The sequence below is a fragment of the Tauraco erythrolophus genome, chromosome 2 (assembly GCF_009769465.1).
Source record: "Tauraco erythrolophus isolate bTauEry1 chromosome 2, bTauEry1.pri, whole genome shotgun sequence".
NCBI lineage: Eukaryota > Metazoa > Chordata > Aves > Musophagiformes > Musophagidae > Tauraco > Tauraco erythrolophus.
In genome coordinates this window covers 88,366,208-88,391,527 of record NC_141466.1, presented here as the reverse complement: position 1 = coordinate 88,391,527, position 25,320 = coordinate 88,366,208, and the positions used below count along the sequence as shown (strand labels likewise).

Here is a 25,320-nt window from a genome sequence, read left to right as displayed (position 1 = left end):
GCTCTTTACATTAGTGTTGGGTGATAGAACAAGAGGAAATGGGTATAAGCTTAGTCAGGGGAGATTCAGGTTGGATGTTAGGAAGTATTTCTTCTCTGAAAGGGTTGTCAGCCCCTGGAATAGGCTGCCCAGGGAGGTGGTTGAGTCCCCATAGAATCATAGAATGGTTAGGGCTGGAAGAGATCTTCAAAGGTCATCTAGTCCAACCCCCCTGCAACAAACAGGGATATCTCCAACTACATCAGGTTGCTCAGGGCCTCGTCCAACCTGGCCTTGAATGTCTCCAGGGATGGAGCATCCACCACCATCCTGGATGTGTTTAAGAATAGGGTGGATGATCTACTTGGGGATATGGTTTAATGGGGATTAGGGATGGTTGGACTCGATGATCTCTAAGGTCTTTTCCAACCTAGAAATCTATGAATCTATGAAAATCTTTACTTCGTAAATTTCAGATCTACTTCAAACTATGCCAAGATTGTCAGTTTCCATATAACTGCATCAACTTTTCAGCATGAAAGCTGCATAAATGTCATTAACAAAAAATAATTTCAATTTTTGTCTTGGCATGCTATGAAAGTTACGGCACAAATGACTGTGTCTTGCCTCTTCCTCTGTGCTGCCTCGTTCAGCTCTCCTTTCCTCTCTTTCTTTTTCCATATAGGGTATAAGGTGGCCAACTGCTTTCTTCATAACTCGAGCAGACTTTATCACCTGCATAGATAAATAGAGGGAGGGAAAATAAAAAATAAAGACCAGGTATAGGAATAGCCTCAGATTTCTTATAGCTTTCTTTTCTTCCCCTTCAAACAGTAAACAAAACTTCATTTGTAAACCCAGATTCCAGCTCTGCAGAGCGTTCTGTGGCAGTAAGCTGCTGGTCCTACTGGACTAAGGCTTTACACATGACACTTGCTTTAACAGGGCAACCTCTCAGACCACTCACAATAGAGTTGGAAGCTACAAACAGGCCCAGGCTTGGAAGGTGCTAAACATAACAGTTTTTATTTGGATCTTTTTTCTCTCTTGCTCTTTTTCACAGGCTTAGACTTAAAACTACATTTCAAATAAAGGTAAACCACCTAGTAAGAAAGGAAACAAACATGTAAAACTACAGAAAGAAAGTCAAGTTCCAAAGTAAAGAAAAAAACGGGCTACTTCTTAGCAGCACCTGAATTTTCAAAATTCACATGCTGTATCTGAAAAAAACAACCAGCATAGAATGTTTCGGCTACAGTTTACAATGCCAGTTTTTGCAAAATAGGAAAATATATGAAATCATTTTCTCATTACCTGAGGTAGAAACATCTTTCCAGCTCCAAAAAGATCACCAACGATCTTCATGCCATTCATCAAAGGCCCTTCAATTACATTTAGAGGTCTGGGATATTTTTGCTGATTTAATCTTGCTTCTTCTGTATCTTCTGTGACATACTTCTCGATGCCCTGGGAAAAAAACTGAGACGCTTTTATCTTGCTAGAAATACAGCTTTTAGTTAGTTGCCTTCTCTCCACCAAAAAAACACAATGAAAGTACGAACAGATACTTTAGATACAGCTAGTCTTTAAGAGTACTTCAAATGTGTACTTAAAACAGGTTTTCTTCAGAAACAGAACACTGTGTAGTTCTTAGGCAGGCATATAAAATTATTCAAAGCAAGAGTCCCCAGTATTAATAAGTTGGTTTGTTTTTCTTCAATATGTCGTAAGAAAAACCAAAAATTCAAAGATTGTTTCCTCAGCACAAGTGGCACACATTGCAGTACTGTTAAAGGACCAAAATAAAACTCGAGAAAGTAAAAGCGGCATGTTACTACCAGTACTAGTGGAATAAAACATTAAGGGTCAAAGACTTCAACTTGTGAAGCTTAAGACAAACGACCACAGTTTTCTCTGTTAGTGAAGTTCATTAAATATATTAATGAAATATATTATTAGTTAACAGCTTTTACAAGAATGGCAGTTGAAGAATTTTTAAAGCCAAAGGGTCCCTTAAAGTCTGAGCTAAGATCAAGTCTCGGAGACCTGATGGGTAGGAAAATTTTCTGCACAGATTCACCTTTATGAGAGCATATTCCAGCCTTTCCTCGACGGAGCCTTTCCGCCACTCATCCGTCAGTACAACTTTTTTCCCTCCTTGGGCATGATTCTGAAGAGGAAAAGACATGCACAGGAGCTTGCAAGCTTAAAAATTACAACCATTGACTTTACTTTTAGAAAACTGAGGATCATTTCAAGTACTAACTCCTAAAATTATTTTAGATTATTCAAAAGGTTTTTATATACATGCAAATCATATTGCAAATACCTGTGATGTACTACAGACACTTAGGAGGTATATATCCCAAAGAGTATATAGCTCAATAAAGATGTAAACAAAACAAAGTAAAAAGTCTTTTTTTTAAAACAAAGAGAGTAACCAAAAAAAGAGAGTAACCAAAAAAAGAGAGTAACCAAAAAAAGAGAGTAACCAAAAAAAGAGAGTAACCAAAAAAAGAGAGTAACCAAAAAAAGAGAGTAACCAAAAAAAGAGAGTAACCAAAAAAAGAGAGTAACCAAAAAAAGAGAGTAACCAAAAAAAGAGAGTAACCAAAAAAAGAGAGTAAAAAAAAAAAAAAGAAAACCAAAAAAGCAGAGGGAGCAGTTCAATAATTTTCACACTCTTAAAAACAATAAAAGGACTAATCCTAAGGGTTTTACTTCTGGGAACATAATTTAAATTGATTCCTGGCCCATCCACTACACTTCATTTTAAAATTCTAATTAATTTGGCACTAACTCCGTTTCTGCTGGAATAGGTTGTTATTCCATATCATGGATGTGTTTTCAACCACGTGGCCTACAGAACTACTGCTTCTCACGCACACAGACCACCCCAAACCCTCGCACACCTCTCTTGGCCTCCCACTCCCCTTTGCTATGAATGCAAAGGCCAAAAGGAAGGAAGGAAGCTCATAAGCACCCACCCAGGAAGGCTTGTGGAAGAGCATGGTATCCACTACTTCAACCACTACACTTCAGGCAAGTCATCTGTTTTCCTCCCTCAGTTATTCCATGTAATCTGACATCTTTCGGTCCTTACGAACCTCTTATACTTTTGAGTGCTCAAGAGCAAGTTTTTAAAGATAGAGCCATGGGAAAATCATGGAAACAAGATCTAGCTCACGAGAACAAAAGTCAGAACAAGTTTTCATTCCTGTTTATATGAATGTTGGCTAACTTCACAGCTTCTTGTTGCTAACTCTTATTCATTCATAAGTCTAGTTTGTACAAAGAGAAGGAAAGAAGGAGGAAAATGTTGCCCAGAGAGGTTGCAGAGTCTCCATCCTTAGTTATGTTGAAAACCCAACTGGACGTGGCCCTGAGCAACCTGTTCTTGCTGACCCTGCTCTGAGCAGGGTGGTTGTACTAGATGCTGCCCCAGCAGTCCCCTTCCCACCTCAGCCCTTCTGTGATTCAACAAAATGGTACAAATTGCTCCTTAACCTCTGGCCAGACACTTTAGCAAGGCAGTCATTCCAACCTAAAAACAACCCATGAAGCTTAGGGTGGACATGCAAGGACCACACTGGCAAGCACTACATGCATATCTTTAAAAAGAGGATGATCATACTGCATTCTGAGGATGAAAAAACCTGCCTTTGGAAGTACAACTCCTATTGCCATAAATGGGACAAAGCTTCAGTTTGAGAATGTTGGCAGCTATACACTTAATGGAAAATGTTTTTCTAATCTCAAACTTCAAATGAAAACTGATCTCCTGAATGTGCAAGGAGTAAGTTCCTCATTTTTCCCCATAGGTCTAGCATTCGAACAACTGGCAAAGTACAGTACTATTACCTGAAGGAACTAGGAGGAAACTTCACTGGTGCTGTATTAGAGACGCGATACTTGAAACAGGACTGCACATTCTACATTCTTTGTGCAGAATAAACTGCAGTAAGTGGAAATAGAAAGAACATATGCACTTACTGACTAATGCATATACTTCTGTGTTCAAAAAAACCCTTTAGATAAAAGAACTTAAAGCCATTCAATTCCTCTGTATCAGAATAAATGTATCCTCTGTATCTTTATTCCTTTATATCTGAATAAAGATATTGAAATATGCCTCAAAATCTGAAAACTTATGTAATGATCTTTCTCATTGGCTGTGACTATCTATTTGGACTCTCACATTTGTCCAGGGCCAAGATGAAATCCAAATCAGGATGCTTACCTCCAGTGAAAACCTGAAAGTTTAACATTTTATGTTAAATTTTAATGGAGCTTTTAAAGATGTTTTGTATTGAGAGTGCCTCTCTTTTTTGCAATCAGGGGATGTTTTACTCCCACAACAAAACTACCACCATGCAGAGATTCCCAAACTTCTAGATCTAGGAGTCATCATCCACTTCCATTTCTACTTTTCATGCTCCATTTAAATTCACATTCTGCCTTCTGCAGAAACACTGCTTAAGCAATCCCTTTCTAATTCCCCTTCTTTTTTTCTTTCTCTTTATGCATCCCTGAATAACCTAATGGTACAACTCTGCTGTCGTGGTTTAGGCTGGCCAGCAACTAAACACCACACAGCCACTCACTCATCCTCCCCCACTAGCAGGGGATAGGGAAGAGAATTAAAGGGGAAAAGGGAAAGAGAGAGACTCATGGGTTGAGATAAGAACAATTTAATACTGCTACTAATAATATATGCATACATACATATGTATAATGATAATAATATATATATACAGACAAGTGATGCACAGTGTAATTGCTCACCACCCCTTGACCAAGGCCGTCTCATCCTGGACTAAAGATCCCAAAACAGATAAGTCCTGACACCGCGATCCTGGACAAGCAAGAGGCCCAAAAAGAGAGCGAGAGAGAGACACAACATTCCGAGAGACCAAGAGTGAGAGCCCCAGAAGAGCAAAGGTCCTTCTTTTCAGTTAACTCATTTTTATACTGTGCATGATGTTGCATGATATGGAATACTCCATTGGCCAATTTGGCCCTCAATCCTAAATCTAAGTACAAATCATAAGGGCAGTTGTGGACCCTCTGTTCCGGCTATGCTCCCCCCTATCCTGCTGTGCTCCTGCACACTGTCAAGAACACGGCAGCCGAAAATTCCTTGAGGTCTCAGTGCCAGCTATAAATCTCAGTGCGCTGTCAGCATTCTTCTCAGACCGAGTCCCAGACTAAAACCAAAACACAGAGCTCTTCTAGGTGTTAAAAAGAATTCCGTCCCAGCTGAAACCAGGACATCTGCTTATACAGACAAGATCACTCCCAGATGAATTGCTTAGACACTAACAGCACCATCTAAAATAGCCTAAGCACAAGGGATAAAGAGAGTCTTCCTGTCCTGGTTTTCTACATGTTGCCACTGTTCCTAAAAAGCACATACCATCATAGGGCAAACTACAAACCAATTGAAGCTGTGCAGAGAAATAATACCTCCAGGAGCTACAAAATAGGAATGCAAACCTTCTTGTGTGCTTAAACATAAGAGCCACCTAACCCAGAAAGATTTTTGCTGTATGTTCTCTTCAGAACAGGATTTCACCAGTCCTCTCATGGCTGATAACCTGGAAACTTTCAGGTGCATAAACTTCATCTTCTATCACCATCATTATTACAGCACCACAAAAACACTAAATAGCTGATCTTCACTCTCGACATGAGTTACATGAACTGGAAGTCTATGGCACAGCCAGAACCACAAGCAACTACCTGACCTTTTACCTACACTCCAAGGAAACCATTAGCACCAGAGAGACAGGTTTACTCTTTGTCTCTCACAGTGCACTTGTCAATTAAGCTCCAGCAACAAGATTTGCTTCGGTTGTGAATTGGCCTTCTCTGGTTATTGTTTATTTGTTTGCTCGTGAGGGTTTTTTTTTTTTGTTTGGGGGGTGGGGGAGTTTAGTTGGGATTTTTTGCTTCTTACTGTTTCGGGGCTAATTTTTTTTAAAAAGAATGCCTATGCAGCTTGGTCTCCTGAAGCATAAGAAGAACTTTGGTGCAGGATCGTTCAAGGAACCTATGAAATTGGTGAGGCTCAATCTCTCTCGGAGTTCAAATTTTATTCTATACTAATAACTGAACCACTTGCAGTAACATTAGTAACTTCTAACATTTACAGGCTGTTCTACCTGTCATCAGCAGGGAGGTGTTAAAAGTCCAGGTGCTAAGCTAACTATTATTCAAAGCTTAAAATTGGAAGTTACCTGAGCATAATGTAAAAGTTTCTCTGTCGCATCAGGATCTTTGTTCCAGATTAGATTCTCACACAGCTGCAGCAATTCCTTCTGGATATCATCATACACTGGCAGATTCCCAGCATTCACAATTCCCATGTCCATGCCACACTGAAAGAACCATGCAGAATCCCCCAATCAGGGCTGTCAGACATGGCACTCCACATCTGCTAAGCACTAACGTATGAAAGCCAAAAGCACATCATACCTTAATCGCATGGTAAAGAAACACCCCATGCATTGCTTCTCGAATGGCATCCATTCCTCGAAAGGAAAAAGACAGATTGGAGAGACCTCCACTTATCCTGGCTCCCGGCAGTGTTTCCTACAGGAATTGCACCCAGATTTTTAGAAAAGTGCTTTCCAAAAAGGAAACGTAAGCAAAGCACTCAGTCCACAAAACAGTTGGCCCCTGAGCTGCGGTGCATTGGCACCCTTTCTGTCTTCCCTGTTCCAGATCCTTCTAGTTACTCAAATTCATAAAAAGCAATTCAAATCTCTGCAGAAAAAGATACAAGTAAAAAGAAAGATCCAGCATAGTTATGTGTAAGCAACTACCATGGTATCCATAGTCATAGGTGCTATTCTAAACATATCAGTCCTCCCACAGTAGCATTCCAGATTTTCCCCCTGCAGATCTACTTATGGTTGTTCCATCCCCCACTCCTCTGGAAACAGAAGCACTCAACTTCCTTCTTGCACATTCAGGAGCAGGCTGTAGTTGAGCAGCTAACCTCAAGGGTGAGGTTGAGCAGCTAACCTCTCCCTTCCAGAAGCCCTGTGGTGACAAAATAGCCTGTGGGATGTTGAAGCCCCAGACTGCTACAGACAAGATCATCTCCAGACCAATCAAGTTGCCTTGTGAAAAACAACAGTGCAGCTGCCTTGGCTGTATCCAGGTGATGTTCCTCACTGCTGTACTTCCTTACACACATTTTGGCTAAATAAAAAGTCACGTTACTGCACAAATCCCTTCCACAGTAACAGAAATATTATTAATTTTAAAAGGCAGCTTTCATGTACTTTCAAAGAGCTTCCTTTTAGCTAGAATATGAATGTGATTGTTACCTCACTTAATTAATGTAGCATATTTACAGTAGAGATAATGGATTGTAATATATTTGTAGAACTATTTGAAGTTCTGCTGGAAATACAGCAATATTGGGGTATGTCTGCACTTCAGAGGAATAGTCCTCCTTGCTAATTTAAAATGCATACAATTTTGCAGCAGTGTTTTGCTGTTGCTGTTTGAAGGTGGGGAGTGTTTTTCTGTTTTGTGATGGTTTGGGTTTTTAAGTAATCTCAGCAAAATGCTTCAAGTTAAAATAAGCTTACAACTCACTTTTATGGTTTTAGTAGCATTGATAAAATTAACAGCATATAGGTTATGTTCTTCCATTCCAGTTCCTATGGTCAAAATATTAGGGTCAAATATTATATCATTTGGATTGAAGTGCACTTTTTCCACAAGGAGGTGATAAGCCCTGGAACAGATTGCAATCTTGTTTTCTGTTTCTGTTGCCTAGTGGAGAAGAAAAAAGTTCTGACATGAAACTTACACGCAACACAAAAAATAAACACCTCAGAAACCATTTACAGTTCCCGTGACTCAAGACTGAGAATCTGAATGTCACAAACACTAGAAAAGGATTATATAGAAGAACTTTGTATTAAAAACATCACTACACCTGTACCTGGAGTTTTGACTCATAAAAAACAACTTTGCTCCCCAACATTTCATCATCTTATGCAAAGTTTAATATGTGGTTTTTGACATAACTGAATTAATTCACAAAGATTCCACTCTCATGCAAAACTCGGTTTCTGAACTAAAAAAAGTCTTCTATGAAGGAAGGGTTCAGCATGGCTGAATAGTGAGAGACATGCTCTTGCGCTAGCAGAGTACTAGAGCAGCACTTGGACCCCTCACACGTGAGCACCACAAGAAATGCTTATATATCAGGGTCAAAACTACTACTAAGACTATAGAGACCTCTTTGAATCACCTCCATCAATGAAACAAAACAACTTTGTCTTACACGAAAGTAAGAAAGCCTTGCACTCCAGAAGCAAAATACCTCTCCTTTAAAGTGACACTCACCTGGCCCACTTCGTCAAAAGCCATGACAACCACAGCCGCTCCATACAACTTAATTTTCCTCGCTTTCTCCAAAAAGTCCTCCTCACCTTCCTTTAGACTGATGCTGTTTACAATGCATTTCCCTTGGCAACATTTCAAACCTGCTTCAATCACTGAAAAATTTGAGGAGTCAATGCATAACGGCACCTGTAAATAACAGAGAAGTAAGCCAGGGGAATACCTACAAGTTGTGAACTAGAGTTCCACATGCTGTTTGCCCATCTGGACACAAAAATGCACACAACGTTAATCGGCATTTATGAATAGGAAGTTTCCAGATGGCATTTGTAGATTCACTTTGCTTTAAATGCAAAACTCAGAGCAAATTTTACACAAGAGCTTCTATGGCAACACCACATGTTATAGAGAGACCTCTACTTCTCCTTGCATCGTCTTGCATTTCTGAATCAGCTATTCATTTTCAGAGAACGCACTTTGCATAAGTATCTTTTAAAACCATCCTATATCCATAGCAATTTTAAGTTTTGTGGAAAGCAATATGCACTGTCAATATATAGATTATGGCTCAGAACTGCTGCAAAAGGAACCTGCATTTGGCTTTTCTAACCAATGAAAAGTATTGTCATATATTTAGCTGAAATCAGATAGAAAATGTTAAAACCTCTGTTTCCCTCAAAGGCCTTCCCTATGACAGTTACTTTTTCCTCTTGGGGAACACCTACATCTTCTTATTAACCACCTAAACTGGCTACTAAACAAATCAGTATCAACATTTTCTGAAAGGCAATTTCCAACTCAATAAAAAGGTTCTTTATTGTGCTTTTGAGTGACTCAATTACAACCTTTGCAATATCAGGTTCTGAAGAAATCAAGTTACAAAATCTTGTCATTGCAGCAGGGCCATCCAGCATCCCATCATCCATATTGATGTCAAGAACCTGGGCCCCCATCTCAACTTGCAATTTGGCTACACTCAGGGCTTCCTAAAGAAAAAGTAAAAAACCAGAACAACAGTCAGTAGAAAGAAGCCTAGTCATTCTCAGGATAACATTTCACTTCTCCAAAATAAGCATGCAGCTGAAAAAAATTTATAAGACATTCCGTAAGAGAATAAGGAAATGGCCTGTGATGTACAACAACACACAAAAGTCGTTAGTATAGCACAACTGGTAACTAATTTGTTCACAAAAACACGACTCCAGAGACCTAATGTGCTGGTAGTGTCATTGACTGTAGACCGCTGGACATATGATTAACTGAATTATTTAAGATTTGCATGGAAACAAGGACTTATGACTGCACAAGATTACAGGAAAACAGTCTCTGTGATGGCATGAAATAAAGGTCTTGCATCACAAGCTTTGCTGTTTTATAACACAGAGTACTTAATTTTTGGAGGTTCTTCAGCATTTTTTCCAGCTGCCGAATAATCACCCAGTGCTAAGAAGGAACTACTAAAGTTTTCCCTCTGGCCTACACAATTATCTGAACATGTATATCCATTTGCTTTCTCTTTTTTGTCACTTTGCAGGTTGAGACGACAAAAAATAAAAGCGTTTTTTAGTTGCTCACAGCTTCTAACAACCTGTGTTTAAAGCTCTCTCTATTTAGTAGGTCTAACCTGCCTCATGACTTGTAAGAGCTTAAGAGTCAAACTTCCTAAAAAATGAACTAAGGCTTTCATTTTGATCGAATCAGCAAGAACAGCAAAGCATACTCTGAAGCAGAGTCTCAGCTCTCAAGAAATGTCACTTTACTATTTGTTTGAATGTCACAGAAACAATTTACACCAGTGAAGAATGAGCACTCCAGCCTTTTCATTTCTGCCCTGCAGCTGTTTCAAGAAAACAACTACCTTCTAAGCAACTTTTCTCTAGCACCTGTCATGTAGCATGCTCGAGCCAGTGATCGAAGTATAGGAAGATTAGATGCAACCATAATGCTGATCAGGATTGGAAAAGGGAGGGAAAGAGAGTGAGGGCTGAACAGTGGCACAATCTGTCCAAAGTCAGATGTACCCCACATCCTGGAAGGAGGGAATACACCCTCTTTCCTTCTTCCCTCCTCTGTAAATCCACCTCTAGATACAGTAGGGACCAGGACATTTTCTAAACCACCATCAGCTGTGTAACTTAATTCAAAATGCAAAGTCATGTTTCCTGTAACACTTGGAGGGGGGAGGGGAACCACACCATACCACATTCCAAAGCCCTTGTAAAACCCTTCTCACAAATTTACTAGGAGCTGGTGAGCACAGAAACAAAGGACAGTGAGGAAGTAAACTCTCCTTGTTGTCTTAATCTTGTAACTGGTGTAGAATAGTGCTTTGTGCCAACAAAAACAACAACTAACAGCAGTGCAATGGAGCAATGAAAAATCAGAGCATTAGCTATGAAGATAATTGTTAAAATGTATACTTCATAGTTGCCTGCCATGATGAGTTTAGCAAACTTCCGTGATCCTGCAACATTGCAGCGTTCGCCAATATTAACGAAATTGGTGTATGGCCCAATCCTGAATGGCTCCAGACCTTAAAAAGATATTTTTGAACATATTTGTAAAAACAGAAAAGAAAAAAACATGTAAGAAAGACAAAAGCTCTTTTCTAAACTATGGAATAGAGATGTCTCTCTCTAATAACAGCGATTTCTCAGCACATCAGGATACGCACAAATCTAATGAGTAACTAGCAAAGAAACAACATCCAACACATATGCCAAAGGTTTCTATCCTTCCTCAATGACAGTAATTTACCTGACCTATGAAAAATAACAGCCAATTTGTTCAACATAAAATGATGTGAAGCTGCAATTCTTTGGGCATCTATGTGTATGCACATATACACCTTACCTCCATTTCCAACTATCTCATGACTCTACCACCACCAGAGAAGGAGCCCACTGAACTGACTGACAAACAAGGTCAGCTCTTAACCGTGTGCCCAAGCTCAGAGAAACGAGCCAAGTGGGACTCTTGGGTAGCAGGCAACTCAGAGGCAAACTAACCTTAGAGCAGAACAGAATAAGCTAATGCATGAAACCACAGGCCAATTATGATTTATTTAATTTATGCTAAACTCATCTGACTTTGAGATTAAAATACCAGGACAAAAAGAAGATACTGTTTTACTTGGATACATGTCCCAAAGGCTTAAAAGAAGGTCTGGCTCAGGAAGATACAGATCTAGACTCTGCTAGAACAAAAGATGTTCTAGACCTGGATGTATTGCTGGAACACTGTCCCAGTATGACTGGATTGACATCTGAGACAATGCAGTGCAGTTGTCTCACAGCAGGTGAACAAAGATCGTGTTCCAGCTCTGACATTAACTGCAGTCAAATCACCTGATCGCTCTGTGCTTAACCCTCTCATGTTTCAAAGTGAGGATAAAGATACTCACTCACCCCTACAACGTGTCTGAGACTTGCAGAGTAAAATATGCTGGCTTAGTAATATTATAAAAGATTGTAATAAAATGTTTCATTAATCCTTTGGCCAAAGCAGTAAGATTTCCATGTGGTTACACATCCACAAGCTTGCTGAATTCAAGTAGAACCTAAAACCCACAGTGCTGTTCTGATCAGCAGAAAACAGCAAATAAATTTATAAAGGAAGGTTGCATGAGTTATAAAGCTCAAGCTGTTACACTCCGTTTTACCTGACAGCAGCATGTATCCTTGAGAGAGAGAAGGTGGAACACGAGGCTTACAGAATTTCACAGCTTCGGCAATTTTCCTGAGTTACAGAAAGAGGAAAGTGAAGAGTGAAGTTTTTGATTAAAATTAAACCACTCCAGACAAAACTCAAACAGACACACTAGACATATACCTACATCTCCAATTTAGCCCTGTAGCAGACAAGACTAATTAGCATGTTTCACTTCATGTGGCCAAAGGCAAAAACACTCCCAGAAGATCCTATCTTAGCTATTTGCAGGGAATGTACAAAGCTGAAGACTTACCAAATACGGAATGTGGGATATTATGCCAATGGGATACCCGACGGATACCATAGCCAGTCCTCAATCACATTGACCCTTACTGTATTCATGATTTGCTGAGCTGAGCAATTAATGATTGCAGCACAAAAATCAAGGGACATTGTTCTGTGCTGAGATGCATTTCTCAAATGCTGGAATGACTCATGTTTTCACTTTCTCTTCACTACAGTTAGGAGGGACACACAGCATCCTCTACATGCTCAGATACCACCTCTTCCCAGACTGTATGAATCACAGGGCCCCTTCTCTTTCAAGCCCAGGTGAGAAAGGGAAGTTTTCGCACTGACCTACTTCCACTGAGAAAGATACAAAACTCTCCTTCTCACCAGCGAGGACTAGGCACCAGCTGTACAATGTTCCCAGATCTCCTGTTCAGAAATCTCCACCCCATATCCACACACTCTCCTTCCTTCTATCAAGAAAGTAAACCTCAAGTTTCACCTTCTGGCTAATATGGCCAAAAAGAGAAAGAACATATGGCACAATGGAACAGAGATGGGAACTCTACTCTATCCAATGGTAAAGAGAGAGAAATAATTCCAAAACAATTTTAGATGACAAAACAGCAGAGGTATAGTCATTGTTTGAACCATGTCTCTACTCGTTCTTCATGATATACATGGCTATGAAAGCTGGGTTATTTCTATTCCATGTATTGCTGCTATTGGTATTCAAGTGATCTATTTCTTCAGGAAACTCTAAGACAAGCCATGCAATATTGCTCCACAGCAGCACCTGAAGTTGTAGCTCATGAGGTACCTGATATGTGCTGGTGTAGTACCACAGCAACCTCCAACTATGTTGACCAAACCATCCAAAGCAAAATCCTGTAAAATGGAGGGAAAGAGAATTTTGTTTCAAGTTAATACAGGTATCCTATACATATATTTTTATAGAGAGAGAAAGAGATTGGTTTTAGATACATATTTTTTTTTTTTCTCCATATGTTAAGCAAATCATGGGGATAAAAAAAAAATTTAAAAACATCAGTACTATTTCTTCTCTTTAGGATTTGTTTTGAGATGTGGATTTCCAAGACTAACCAGCAATTTCAACACCTAATTTCAGGAAACTACATTTGAAACTGGCCTATTTTATACTGAAGCTCCAGATGAAAACTTGGATGAATATCAAAGACTAGTCACACTGTACTATAAAAGAGAATTAACATGCAGCAGATACTGTGTTCTTGCTGACACACTGCAGCTCCAGTCACACAGTTCTGTCTTGCACAGATCAAGTGTCACATGCAAGGACAGCCTGCACTGCAACACCACCAACATCAACGGTTTCTACACACACAACTCTGTAAAATTCTGCCAATTCATAAAAACCGCTCAGCTTTTTCAACAATTCCCAAATGTAAAAGAAAGAACATAGTAGCGCAAATGAGTAACATCCACAGATCAAGCTGCAGGAAAGCTACTTAGTGTAAGACATGAAAGTAATTAAGGTTTTCAGAGTTTCACAAGTAATTTTTTCTAACCTTGTATCTCAAAATCACTACCATTCAACAAACTGTAAACAATCCAAATGACGTGTAGAGCCATCTGAGGAAAAAATCCACACCACAGTATTTTAACAAATGCGTACAAAATACACGCAAAGAATTCTTGTCTACCAGTATGTCTGATATGACACATTCACGAGAAATATTTCATACCTTTATATGCTTGGCAGTCACTTCTGGAGTTTCATCATAGCCACCAAAAGTATTGGGAAGACCTTGAAACATTATTTTTTTAGTATTACAATTTGTTTGAAGCTCACAAGAACAGAATTAAATTCCATAAGAGACACAATTAAAGTAGCTACACTTGTATGTGGAAAAAAATGCCTTGCAATCATTACTTAACAGGTTATTAATCATGCAAGAGAGCATTCTGGGTTCACTGTCAGAGAACTAACAACAGTTACTTTCAGCATTTTAAAATATTCACCTCTTTTTAACAATAAAAACAATCATCTTTTCAAGCTAATTCAACTCTATTATCGCTGATGACATGGAATGGTTTAGTTACATTTTGTATGCCTGTAAGCATAGGAACAAGTGCACCAACACACCTGCGTTGGGGTAACAGATGATGTAGGCTGTTGTACATTTTCCAATTGTTTCAATGTATGGTCTCATTTCAACTGCCCCTAAAGCACAATTTAAGCCGACACTGGAAAATAAATTTCCAAAAATTATTTTGAGGTAAAAAAAACCTTTTACACACAAAACAGACAAATGTTAGTGCTGGCAACTGCTAACTCCCACAATCATCTACAACAAAACCAATCTATATGCAATTTCTTTAATCATCATCATCAATCAGCAAGACTCCAAAAGGAAAACCCTTGTGTGGAAGAAAAGCTCATGAGGGAGGTGGACTGGACTGAATTGAAATGGGAACAGTAAATCAAGATTTCATTTCAAAATCTAGGAGAAAAGTGGCAGCATTTTGACAGCAACTGCAGCAACACAATGGCTCTGTATTGCCTAGGTGAGAGAGAGAACAAGGGGAATGAGAATGGCACATACTACAGGAAGAAGTATGAAAAAGGTTGAAAGAGTAAGACCTGCTTCAAGCCACTAACTCATCGTTTTCTTTTAAAATTATACATAAATTATGTCAAACTTGGAAGAAACCAAGTGCCTTCCCCAAGATGCACTAAGCTTGGGCAACTGAATCTGTTACATCTTAGTAACCTAGACAGCACTACAGCAGAAGTATTTTTGCATGAATAAGCTTCTCAGACAATTTTACCAGTATACGAGGTACAATCATGTTTTCTTTCCTTCAGTGACTGACACATAAACGTGACTTGCACTCAAAATGTCTACATTGGTATTAAAACGGCAATTTCTCTTTCAGAAAGTATTTAAGAGGTCTTTTACATATGTTTCCTGATCTCTCTGCACCATGCTAGAAACCACCTTATGAGCACTGCAAGACTCGAAAGGTGCTCACGGTGCTGCTCTAAGAGGAAGATGTATAAAAGCTTTCTTCTTTCCTGGAATAACGGTCTCGGAGAGGATGCGAGCTAACCTGCTGAAACAGGAATGGATGACAGCCACATCTCCCAACTAACTGCGCCACAGAGGCTGATTCAGAGGTAGCTAAGTTAATAAAGTGCACATATGCCCTCTTCGTCTCCCAGAGGTCAAAAGCAATAAAGCCCTGCACAGAACTAGGACCACAAAATGTTTTTTGACTTTTCTCCTGTTTCCATGGAGCAGGCAGGGGCTTGGTAACTGCACAGGTAGTAGCAGTAAATACTTGCAGCCCAATTCACTGTTGGACAGAATGACAAATCCTTGAGGTTTGAGGGTCTCACAGCAACATCCAAAACCAGGGCTTTGAATATCACAGTCACATACTCAGACCAAACCGCACACAAGCCCTTTCTTCCAATACCTTAAGTTTGTTTTTTGGGCAATTGGTTTGGGTTTTTTCTTCTTTTTTTTTTTTCTTTTTTTTGGGGGGGGCAGGGTTAGGGGTGGGCATGTGTGTTTGTTTTTTCAAACAGCCAGCTCTACCTTCAAAGTGCTTTTTCTAATGCATCTCATATGAGCCATTCTATTTTAAACAGGAAAACTTTAAAAGAACCCCTCTATTCTCATTTCCCTATTTAGTGTCTACACACGTTTAAATCCTTCATACAGATCCCCTGGATACAAATGTACAATTACAGCAATGAGGTTTTGGAATTTATTTCAAAGCAGGGGCTTATCCTTCAGGATTTTCAAAGCAAGGCAAGGTAAGAGTTGTTAATAGAACTGTCCTTATCAAATGCAGACGAATGCAAGGTATTTACTACTGTTAAGTCATTCAATTTACAAGCTTCCAGTTCACACTCCCCACCTCCTCTTTTTAAGCTCTCTCCTGTATTAGGCAGCTTCATCCCTCCCTTCCACATTTAATATCCATCTATCTCTGATTCTGAGTATGAACTCACCTGTCACTCTCTTTAGCTTACTTTATCTTACCAGAGAAATACTATAAAAGCAGCCAGCATACTCACCAAACAAGAACTTCTTGATGTTCTCACTTGACTTACTGGATACTGGCCCTCCAGACTGCCTGAATGATTACCCACTACAGGGGTTGCTGGTAAATATATCTATGAGCACGACACCATCCAAGTGTTACCTGTTTCAAAACTGCCAAGTTAAACTAAGCAGACGCGCACGTTCGTTCAGAAACAAAAAGTAGCTCCCATGGCCAGTATCATCTTCCCACAGCACTCAATAGCATCATGAAAGAAAACATTTGAGAAAAGCAAACCCCTAACCATGCCTTAAAAGCCAGCTGCCCTGAACCAGATTGCTGGTATGCTGTCACCACTATCCTAGCGTAATAACATCACACCCTCATCTTAAACATCACCTCCGTCCCTTGCTCATTTCTTCCCAGCAGCCATGCATCAGCTCCTGTGAAAGATAAGGCTGCAGAGCGCCCTTGGGACCAGAACAAACACCACGAGGGCCCGAAACTCTGCATACGTCTTCTTAACGCTACTGCAGTAGAAAATCGCAGGAGCCGAAGTAACACAAAGGGAAGTCATGCCACATCTGAGTGCCTTTCATAGCAAGCAGCTTGCCACACATTTTTCAGCACTTATGCAGCACATTTCACATGCTTCTCAGCTACTATCTATATCAACCTAACACAGAGCGCACACTTTTTGGAGGCACTCCGAACCAAATTGACTTAAGGACAACGCATCACCCCAAACAGGACATAAAAAAACGAAGCGGAATTATGTGAACGTGTATAAAATGATCCCTAGGATACTACTACTAATCAGTTTTTTCACAACCCTAAAGCCACTCTGTACCAATCTGGCAACAGAAACAACATTAAATGCAATCTGCTCCCAAAACCAAAACCCTCTGCCACAGTGCTGTACAGTCGCCTTCGCATAAACGGGAAACAGGCCCTAAGCATTCAGACCCGTAAAATAGCTTTTATGAAATACGGTTTAATAAGTTCTTCATTTCTGCTCCAGTACCCTTCTTTCCTCTTCAGAGGCAAAAGAGTTACGAGTAAGATTACCCAAGACAGACTCATGCCAAATATGGATCACTAGGCTGTGATGCTCAGAGAAAAAGTCAACTACCACCCTGTTCCAAGAGGCTCCATATGTTACTTCTGGAGCACCGTCTGGTCTGGGAAAGTGGAACCTCAAGGGCAGTCAGGAAAGCTGTGAATCTGCTTTTGCATCACTGAGATGACAGATTGCACGTTTTAGTTGGAATTTGTAAAAACAAACAATGGCTCATTGCAACGTACACGGCACGTGCTGCTCACAGTGAATTAAACGTTTTAAGTTAGAATATTCTAGGAAAAAAAACACCTATTTCCGGTAAGTTTTGTATAAAGAACCAACCTAAGAAAACGAATGGTGAAGAGGAAAGAGGAGGCAAGGAAGAGATAGAATAGGGCATAGAAACACAGAAGACTAGAGAAACAGGGAACAGTATTCAAATTAATACACAAAACCTTGCACAATGACCAAAATCTGCTATATTATGCATTTTTGCAGATCTTAATCTCGTATTTATTTCAATTTTTCTGCCTGAACAGAAAAAAACGCAAGTAAATGGAGGCATCAAGAGCTCTCAAAACAACAATGTGCATCCTTGAGAAAAACACTAAGGGAGCATACACAGTTTTGTAAGAATTCAGTAAAAAGAACACGAGAATGAAATCTTACAATTTGTTCTTTCAAGCCACCCTGAAACATTCTGAGCTGGCACTGGTTCCCCTCAGAAAAAGATATAAGCCCTGCCCATGTCAGGAATTGGCTCCTTGCACAATCTAAGACAGTAAGAGATGGCAAATTATAGTTTCAGAATTATTTTTTTAATGCTTTGATCTAATTGTGATTTCAGCAGCTATTGCAAACTCCAGATTATTTAGAGCAATGTTTTAAAAATTCAGCGTTCTCTGGAAACAATTTCTGCTGAGGGAACGATAGCAGAATACATTAGCAATACATGTGATTAAATATGATCACAGTTAGCACAGCTTCCATTTAGCTGCAAGCAAGAGGTTAAAATAAAAAAATAAAGAATCACAATCTACAGATAACTTACTAAGAGAAAGAAACATTTCCTTACCAAAGTGGCTTACTGTGGGAAATACTAATGACAAATGCCTCTGCTGTCTGGCCTGAGAGGGTACGCCCACTCTTATCCACAATGGTTCCAGATATCTAAATATAAATTGAACACAGAAAGGAGAAGAATTAAACTAACAATAAAACCAAGAATTTAAACAGCTGAACTGCTAAGAGTGAAAGCAGTGGGACCTGTGCTCTACTCAAAGTGATGAGGCACAACTCAAACAGAAAAATTAAACCCTTTCCTCTCTATAAATGTTTAAATATTTTAGCTAGGGGAAAGCAAACCTTTGACCAGTCCTCTTTCTCTCTCTCCCTGCCTTGGGGAGGAAAAGAAAGAAAAGCGGGGGAAAAGAAAAAATAAACCACAAAACAGAAGAGACAAAACTACCACGAACCAACTGGCAGCAAGGCAGCGTTAGTACCACAGTATCATTCTGATGATGGCGTATGAACCAATCTGCAGTGGTTACCTGTTTAGGCAGCTATCAGCAGCTACTGCTCCTCTCCTCTCCTCTCCTCCTTATCCTCCCTACCTCCCCCTTCACGTTATTTCAGGTCTCAGGACTGCTGTTAGGTGGTTTGGTGGTGGTTGGGGAGTGGGGGGAGAGGGTGAGCTGGCCTTAAAAACAAGTTACTGCTTTTGCCACAAGGGAACACCAGATGTCGCAACTCCATAGTGGAGATAGAAGTCTTAACCTGCATAATCATACCTGTTAAGAACTATGCAGAGAGAGATGTGCAAATAATAAATAATGTTTTCACCTCAACTAACAACTACAAAGTTGAGAACTCAGGAGATGTTTGAAAGAGCTGGGAAAGCCTTCCCAATTCTAAAAATCTTTTTTCCAGAAGATAGAATGAGTTTAGAAGACTCCATGCAAAGGTAAATCCATTATTTGGATTTACTTTATCTGGGGCACAGGTAATCTTTTCATCCATGCTTCCAGTTGAGAGTAATGACACTGGAAGAAGCAAGTGCATTCAGTTGATTAATAAGCGGCTCCGTGGCTGGTGTCATCACCACAACTTGGGCTTTTTTCGTAACGGCATGGGCCACATGGCACCAGACCTACTGGCACCAGATAGGACTTGTCTTTCTCAGAGGGGAACGAGGGTCTTAGCGCAACAGCTAGCAGGGCTCATTGACAGGGCTTTAAACTAGATCTGAAGAGGGAGGGGGGTAATATCAAGAATGATAAAGACATGCTGGAAGTACCTGAAGAACAGAAGAAAGGAATTCCAGACGCTCCAGCCAGGAAGTCAGATTCATCTGGGGCCCAACTTAAATGCTTTTATGCCAATGCACGCAGCATGGGGAATAAGCAAGAGGAGTTAGAGGTGTGTGTGCGCCTGTTGGAATATGATCTTATTGGCATCATGGAGACGTGGTGGGATGACTCCTATGACTGGAGTGTCAGAATAGAAGGGTACAGGCTCTTCAGGAAGGATAGGCAGGGGAGAAGGAGAGGAGGGGTTGCCCTCTATGTCAAGGACCAGCTAGAGTGCATGGAGCTGCACCTGGGGACAAATGAGGTTCCAACTGAGAGCTTATGGGTTAGGATTAAAGGGAGAGCAGGGACAGGGGACGTAATAGTAGGGGTCTGCTACAGACCACCTGACCAGGAGGACCGGGTGGATGAGGCCCTCTACAGACAGACAGGAGCTGCCTCACGTTCATGAGCCCTGGTCCTCATGGGGGACTTCAACCACCCCGATATCTGTTGAAAGGACAACACAGCAGGGCATAGGCAATCCAGAAGGTTCCTGGAATGCATGGATGATAACTTCCTTCTCTAAGTGGTAGAGGAACCAACGAGGAGAAGTGCTTTGATGGACCTTGTTCTCACCAACAAAGAAGGGCTGGTGGGGAACGTGATGCTCAAGGACAGCCTTGGCTGCAGTGATCATGAAATGGTGGAATGCAAGATACTAAGGGAAGCAAGGAGGGTGCACAGCAGGCCCACTACCCTGGATTTCAGAAGAGCAGACTTTGGCATCTTCAGGGATCTCCTCGCTAGAGTACAATGGGATGAAGCCTTCATTGGAGGGAAGAGGGGCACAAGAAAGCTGGTTAATATTCAAGGATCACCTCCTCCAAGCTCAGGAGCGGTGCATCCCAACAAAGAGAAAGTCTCGTAGGAACACCAGGAGGCCTGCACGGATGAACAAGGAGTTCCTGGACCAACTCAGGCACAAAAAGAAGGCCTATAGAGGGTGGAAGCAAGGACAGGTAGCCTGGGAAGAATACAGAGAGATTGTCCGAGCAACTAGAGATCAGGTTAGGAAAGCCAAAGCCCTGATAGAGTTCATTCATAGATTCATAGATTTCTAGGTTGAAAAAGACCTTAGAGATCATCGAGTCCAACCATCCCTAATCCCCATTAAACCATATCCCCAAGTAGATCATCCACCCTATTCTTAAACACATCCAGGGATGGGGACTCAACCACCTCCCTGGGCAGCCTATTCCAGGGGCTGACAACCCTTTCAGAGAAGAAATACTTCCTAACATCCAACCTGAATCTCCCCTGACTAAGCTTATACCCATTTCCTCTTGTTCTATCACCCAACACTAATGTAAAGAGCCCTTCCCCTACCTTCCCACCATCTTTTCTCAAGTATTTGTAGGCTGTAATCAGGTCTCCCCTCAGCCTCCTCTTCTCCAGGCTAAACAGCCCCAACTCCCTCAGCCGCTCCTCATAAGTTTTATTTTCCAGCCCCTTGACCAGTTTAGTTGCCCTTCTTTGGACTCGCTCCAGGAGCTCAATATCTCTCTTAAAGCGAGGGGCCCAAAACTGGACACAATATTCCAGGTGCAGCCTCACCAGTGCCGAGTACAGGGGCAGGATCACTTCCCTGTTCCTGCTGGTCACACTATTCTTGATACACGCCAGTATCCCATTGGCCTTTTTGGCTGCCAAGTTAAATCCGGCCAGGGACATCAAGGGCAACAAGAAAAACTTCTATAGATATGTCAGTGATAAAAAGAGATCTAGGGAAAATGTAGGCCCTCTCCAGAAGGAAACGGGGGACCTGGCTACCCAGGATATGGAGAAGGCTGAGGTTCTTAATGATTTCTTTGCCTCAGTCTTCACTGGCAAGAGCTCTAGCGGCATGACCCAAGGCACAGAAGGCAAAGGCAGGGACTGTGAGAATGAGGAACTGCCCACTGTAGGAGAAGACCAGGTTCGAGACCATCTAAAGAACCTGAAGGTGGACAAGTCCATGGGACCTGATGAGGTGCATCCGCGGGTCCTGAGGGAACTGGCAGATGAAGTTGCTAAGCCACTATCCATCATATTTCAGAAGTCGTGGCAATTTGGTGAAGTTCCCAATGCCTGGAAAAGGGGAAACATGCCCCCCATTTTTAAAAAGGGAAAAAAAGAAGACCCAGGGAACTACAGGCCAGTCAGTCTCACCTCTGTGCCCGGCAAAATCATGGAGCAGATCCTCCTGGTGACTATGCTAAGGCACATGGAAAATAAGGAGGTGATTGGTGACAGCCAATATGGCTTCACTAAGGGCAAATCCTGCCTGACTCATTTGGTGGCCTTCTATGATGAGGTTACAGCATTGATGGATAGGGGAAGAGCAACTGACATCGTCTACCTGGGCTTATCCAAAGCATTTGATACTGTACCACACGACATCCTTCTCTCTAAAATGGAAAGACATGGTTTTGAAGGATGGACCACTCGGTGGATAAGGAATTGGCTGAATGGTCGCACTCAGAGTTGTGGTCAACAGTCCAATGTCCACGTGGAGGCCAGTGACGAGTGGTGTTCCTCAGGGGTCAGCACTGGGACCAGTGCTATTTAACATCTTTTTTGGCGACATGGACAGTGGGATCGAGTGCACCCTCAGCAAGTTTGCAGATGACACCAAGCTGTGTGGTGTTGTGGACACACTGGAGGGAAGGGAGGCCATCCAGAGAAACCTTGACAGGATGGAGAGGTGGGCCTGTGAGAACCTCATGAAGTTCAACAAGGCCAAGTGCAAGGTCCTGCACATGGGCAGGGGCAATCCCAAGCACAAGTACAGGCTGGGTGGTGAATGGATTGAGAGCAGGCCTGAGGAACAGGACTTGGGAGTGCTGGTGGATGAGAAGCTCAACATGAGCCAGCAATGTGCACTGGCAGCCCAGAAAGCCAACCGTGTCCTGGGCTGCATCAAAAGAAGCGTGGCCAGCAGATTGAGGGAGGTGATTCTGCCCCTCTACTCTGCTCTCGTGAGATCCCACCTGGAGTACTGCCTTCAGCTCTGGAGTCCCCAGCACAAGAAGGACATGGAGCTGCTGGAGCAGGTCCAGAGGAGGGCCACGAAGATGATCTGAGGGCTGGAACACCTCTGCTATGAAGACAAGCTGAGAGAGTTGGGACTGTTCAGCCTGGAGAAGAGAAGACTCCGGGGTGATCTTGCCTACAGGAAAGCTGGAGAGGGACTTTTTACAAGGGCATGTAGTGATAGGACAAGGGGCAATGGCTTTAAACTGAAAGAGGGTAGATTTAGATTAGATATAAGGAAGAAATTTTTCACTCAGAGGGTGGGGAGGCAGTGGAACAGGTTGTCCAGAGAAGCTGTAGATGTCCCATCCCTGGAAGTGTTCAAGGTCAGGTTGGATGAGGCTTTGGGCAACCTGGTGTAGTGGAGGATTTCCCTGCCCATGGCAGGGGGGTTGGAACTAGATGATCTTTGAGGTCCCTTCCAACCCTAATCATTCTATGATTCTATGATTTACTCCAAAATACGCTTTAATATTGATGCCACTTTCCTTCAAACTACTCAGTCAAGGGAAGCGACTAGTGGAATCCTATATTACTTCTCAACATAACTGAACTGGAAATGGAGCAGAGAAAGACACAACCAAGCTCACTGACCACTCTGCTAGGACAATTAAAACAAAAAGTCAACTCTACATAATCAGAGAACTCTCAATGCTAACTCACTTGAATGATAAAAAAGTAGAAACTCATTGCTGATAAAGTACAAAGTTGTGAACACAGGAAAAATTCTACATAATGACACCTCCAAACTAGTTGTTACTGCTCGAGAAATTAATCTGAGTAACAGAAGTTAGTTTTATTAATGCAATTTCAAAGCTCACTAGCAGTAAAGCAAAACATCAGGAACTAAAAAGAAAGAAATGGACAAGGCAGAGAAAAAACACTAGGCTATCATACAAATCCCTGATGTCTGCACTTTGACTGCTGTATGCTATTCTAACTCTCCCTCTGACTCGTGAAAGCAGAAAACAAAAAGGTGACAAGAATAATGAATGAATGGTATGGTGCAGCTAAGCAGGCAAGGATCCCTTCAGGATGAAAAAAGATGACTAAAGGAGGCTCTCACAGAGTACTGTAAATGCCATAACTACGCAGCAAAGGGAACGTGGAGCAGCTACTCACTGTCGCTTTTATGAGACAAAGGGCAAGATACAAAAGAAGTTACCAGATGGACTGTCCAAAAGTAAGCAAACTTTCAAATCAGTGCATTCATAAGCTGCATAAGTTACTGACAGATTATTTTGTTGGTGTCTGGGTCCCACACAGGTTTGAACACAGGTTCAAGGAAGGAGTAAATACATTCATCAAAAGCGTATGAACAGATAAAAACTGCAGATCAGAAAGCCTGGGCTGCAAACTGAAAAAAAAACTGGAAGAATACATCAGAGTTTCTAAAACAAGCCTATTCTTTCTCTATATTCGTTCCGACATTCACAACTACCCGTTGTCAGAAAAAGACACGTCAGAGAAAGAACATGGAGTTAGAGAGACCATTTCTGACTTCAAACGGCCACTCATAATCTATTTGAGAATATGGCAGAATTTGCTTAATTTCGTCCTTGAAGCACTGGTTCTTGTTACCCTTAAGATGGCAAGTGTGGAAGGAAAGTCATGATCTGACCTTTTCCTGTGGAAATACAAAGAATGAATACACACTGGAATGAAGTCATTCCTTAGTCTTCAGGTTAGTAAGCTGGACAGAGCTACAAAAGGCTGATTTCATAAAGCTCTTCACATCAAGAGTTTTTCCTTTCCCAATCATGTGAAAAAAGTAAATTTCCAAGACACTAATTTCCTTAATTTCAAAACACTTTAATCAACTGCCATCTCAGATAGTTCACAAATCAAGCTTAAGTATATGTAAAATATTAAATAATACACACTTACAAATATGGGTCGAGGGTCATATTCTTCCTTGAACAATGTCTGGAGTGCAAAAATAGCAGCCTGCAGAAGAATAAGTTGCAAAATATTAATGAACGTTTTGAGAATTCTTCAGTTTGTTGGTTTTTTGTTTGTGTGGGTTTGGTTGGGGTTTTTAAAATTTTTTATGCAATATGCTACCTCACATTGCCTGCAAGATCTTACCACACCCAAGAGGTTTTACCCTTAGACCTAACACCTTCTAATTGTTCCAAAACACTTTTGTCACAGGTGGGGAGGAAGTACCACAGGGTAATCAAATAAGACCAAGACTATTCTGAAACCCAAATCACACCGGCATGTACTTCTCCCTCACATCTGCAGCTCAATCCCCACCCCAAAAATGGCTGTATGCAGTATTCTCAGTACACATTCACTGCCCTTGAATCTGTTCAGACATGTAGTTTGCAAAGGATTCTAACTACCACAAATTTTAACAGTAAGGACTGTAGTGACTGCTTGGAAGTTCCTGAAGATTTCCTGCCTCCTTAGGGTAAGAAAGTTGCATGTGAACATGAGCTCAGCACAATGTTAAGCCTGTAGGATCCCAGTCAAACGTCTAAGATGACTGGTCAAATCTCCAAAGAACAAGTCATCCCACTGCACACATTAATCAGCCTGTGGCAAAATTCTAAATAAAATGCTGTGTGC

At 41.2% G+C, this 25,320-nt stretch overlaps 1 protein-coding gene across 2 annotated transcripts in view; it reads right to left on the bottom strand.

The window, feature by feature from the left end:
* The window catches only part of MTR (5-methyltetrahydrofolate-homocysteine methyltransferase), a 56,279-nt gene that overhangs the window by 20,082 nt on the left and 10,877 nt on the right, over positions 1–25,320 (bottom strand). For both annotated transcript variants that reach the window (XM_086627730.1, XM_086627741.1), the window contains exons 7-21: positions 24,634–24,693; positions 18,459–18,553; positions 14,414–14,514; positions 14,013–14,074; positions 13,109–13,176; positions 12,008–12,084; positions 10,767–10,879; positions 9,192–9,332; positions 8,350–8,535; positions 7,591–7,770; positions 6,457–6,573; positions 6,219–6,359; positions 2,060–2,149; positions 1,294–1,446; positions 607–714 (exon numbers count right to left, since the gene is read on the bottom strand). In XM_086627730.1, the coding sequence (XP_086483856.1) occupies positions 607–714; positions 1,294–1,446; positions 2,060–2,149; positions 6,219–6,359; positions 6,457–6,573; positions 7,591–7,770; positions 8,350–8,535; positions 9,192–9,332; positions 10,767–10,879; positions 12,008–12,084; positions 13,109–13,176; positions 14,013–14,074; positions 14,414–14,514; positions 18,459–18,553; positions 24,634–24,693 (1,692 nt within the window). The remainder of the gene's footprint in view (positions 1–606; positions 715–1,293; positions 1,447–2,059; positions 2,150–6,218; positions 6,360–6,456; positions 6,574–7,590; positions 7,771–8,349; positions 8,536–9,191; positions 9,333–10,766; positions 10,880–12,007; positions 12,085–13,108; positions 13,177–14,012; positions 14,075–14,413; positions 14,515–18,458; positions 18,554–24,633; positions 24,694–25,320) is intronic.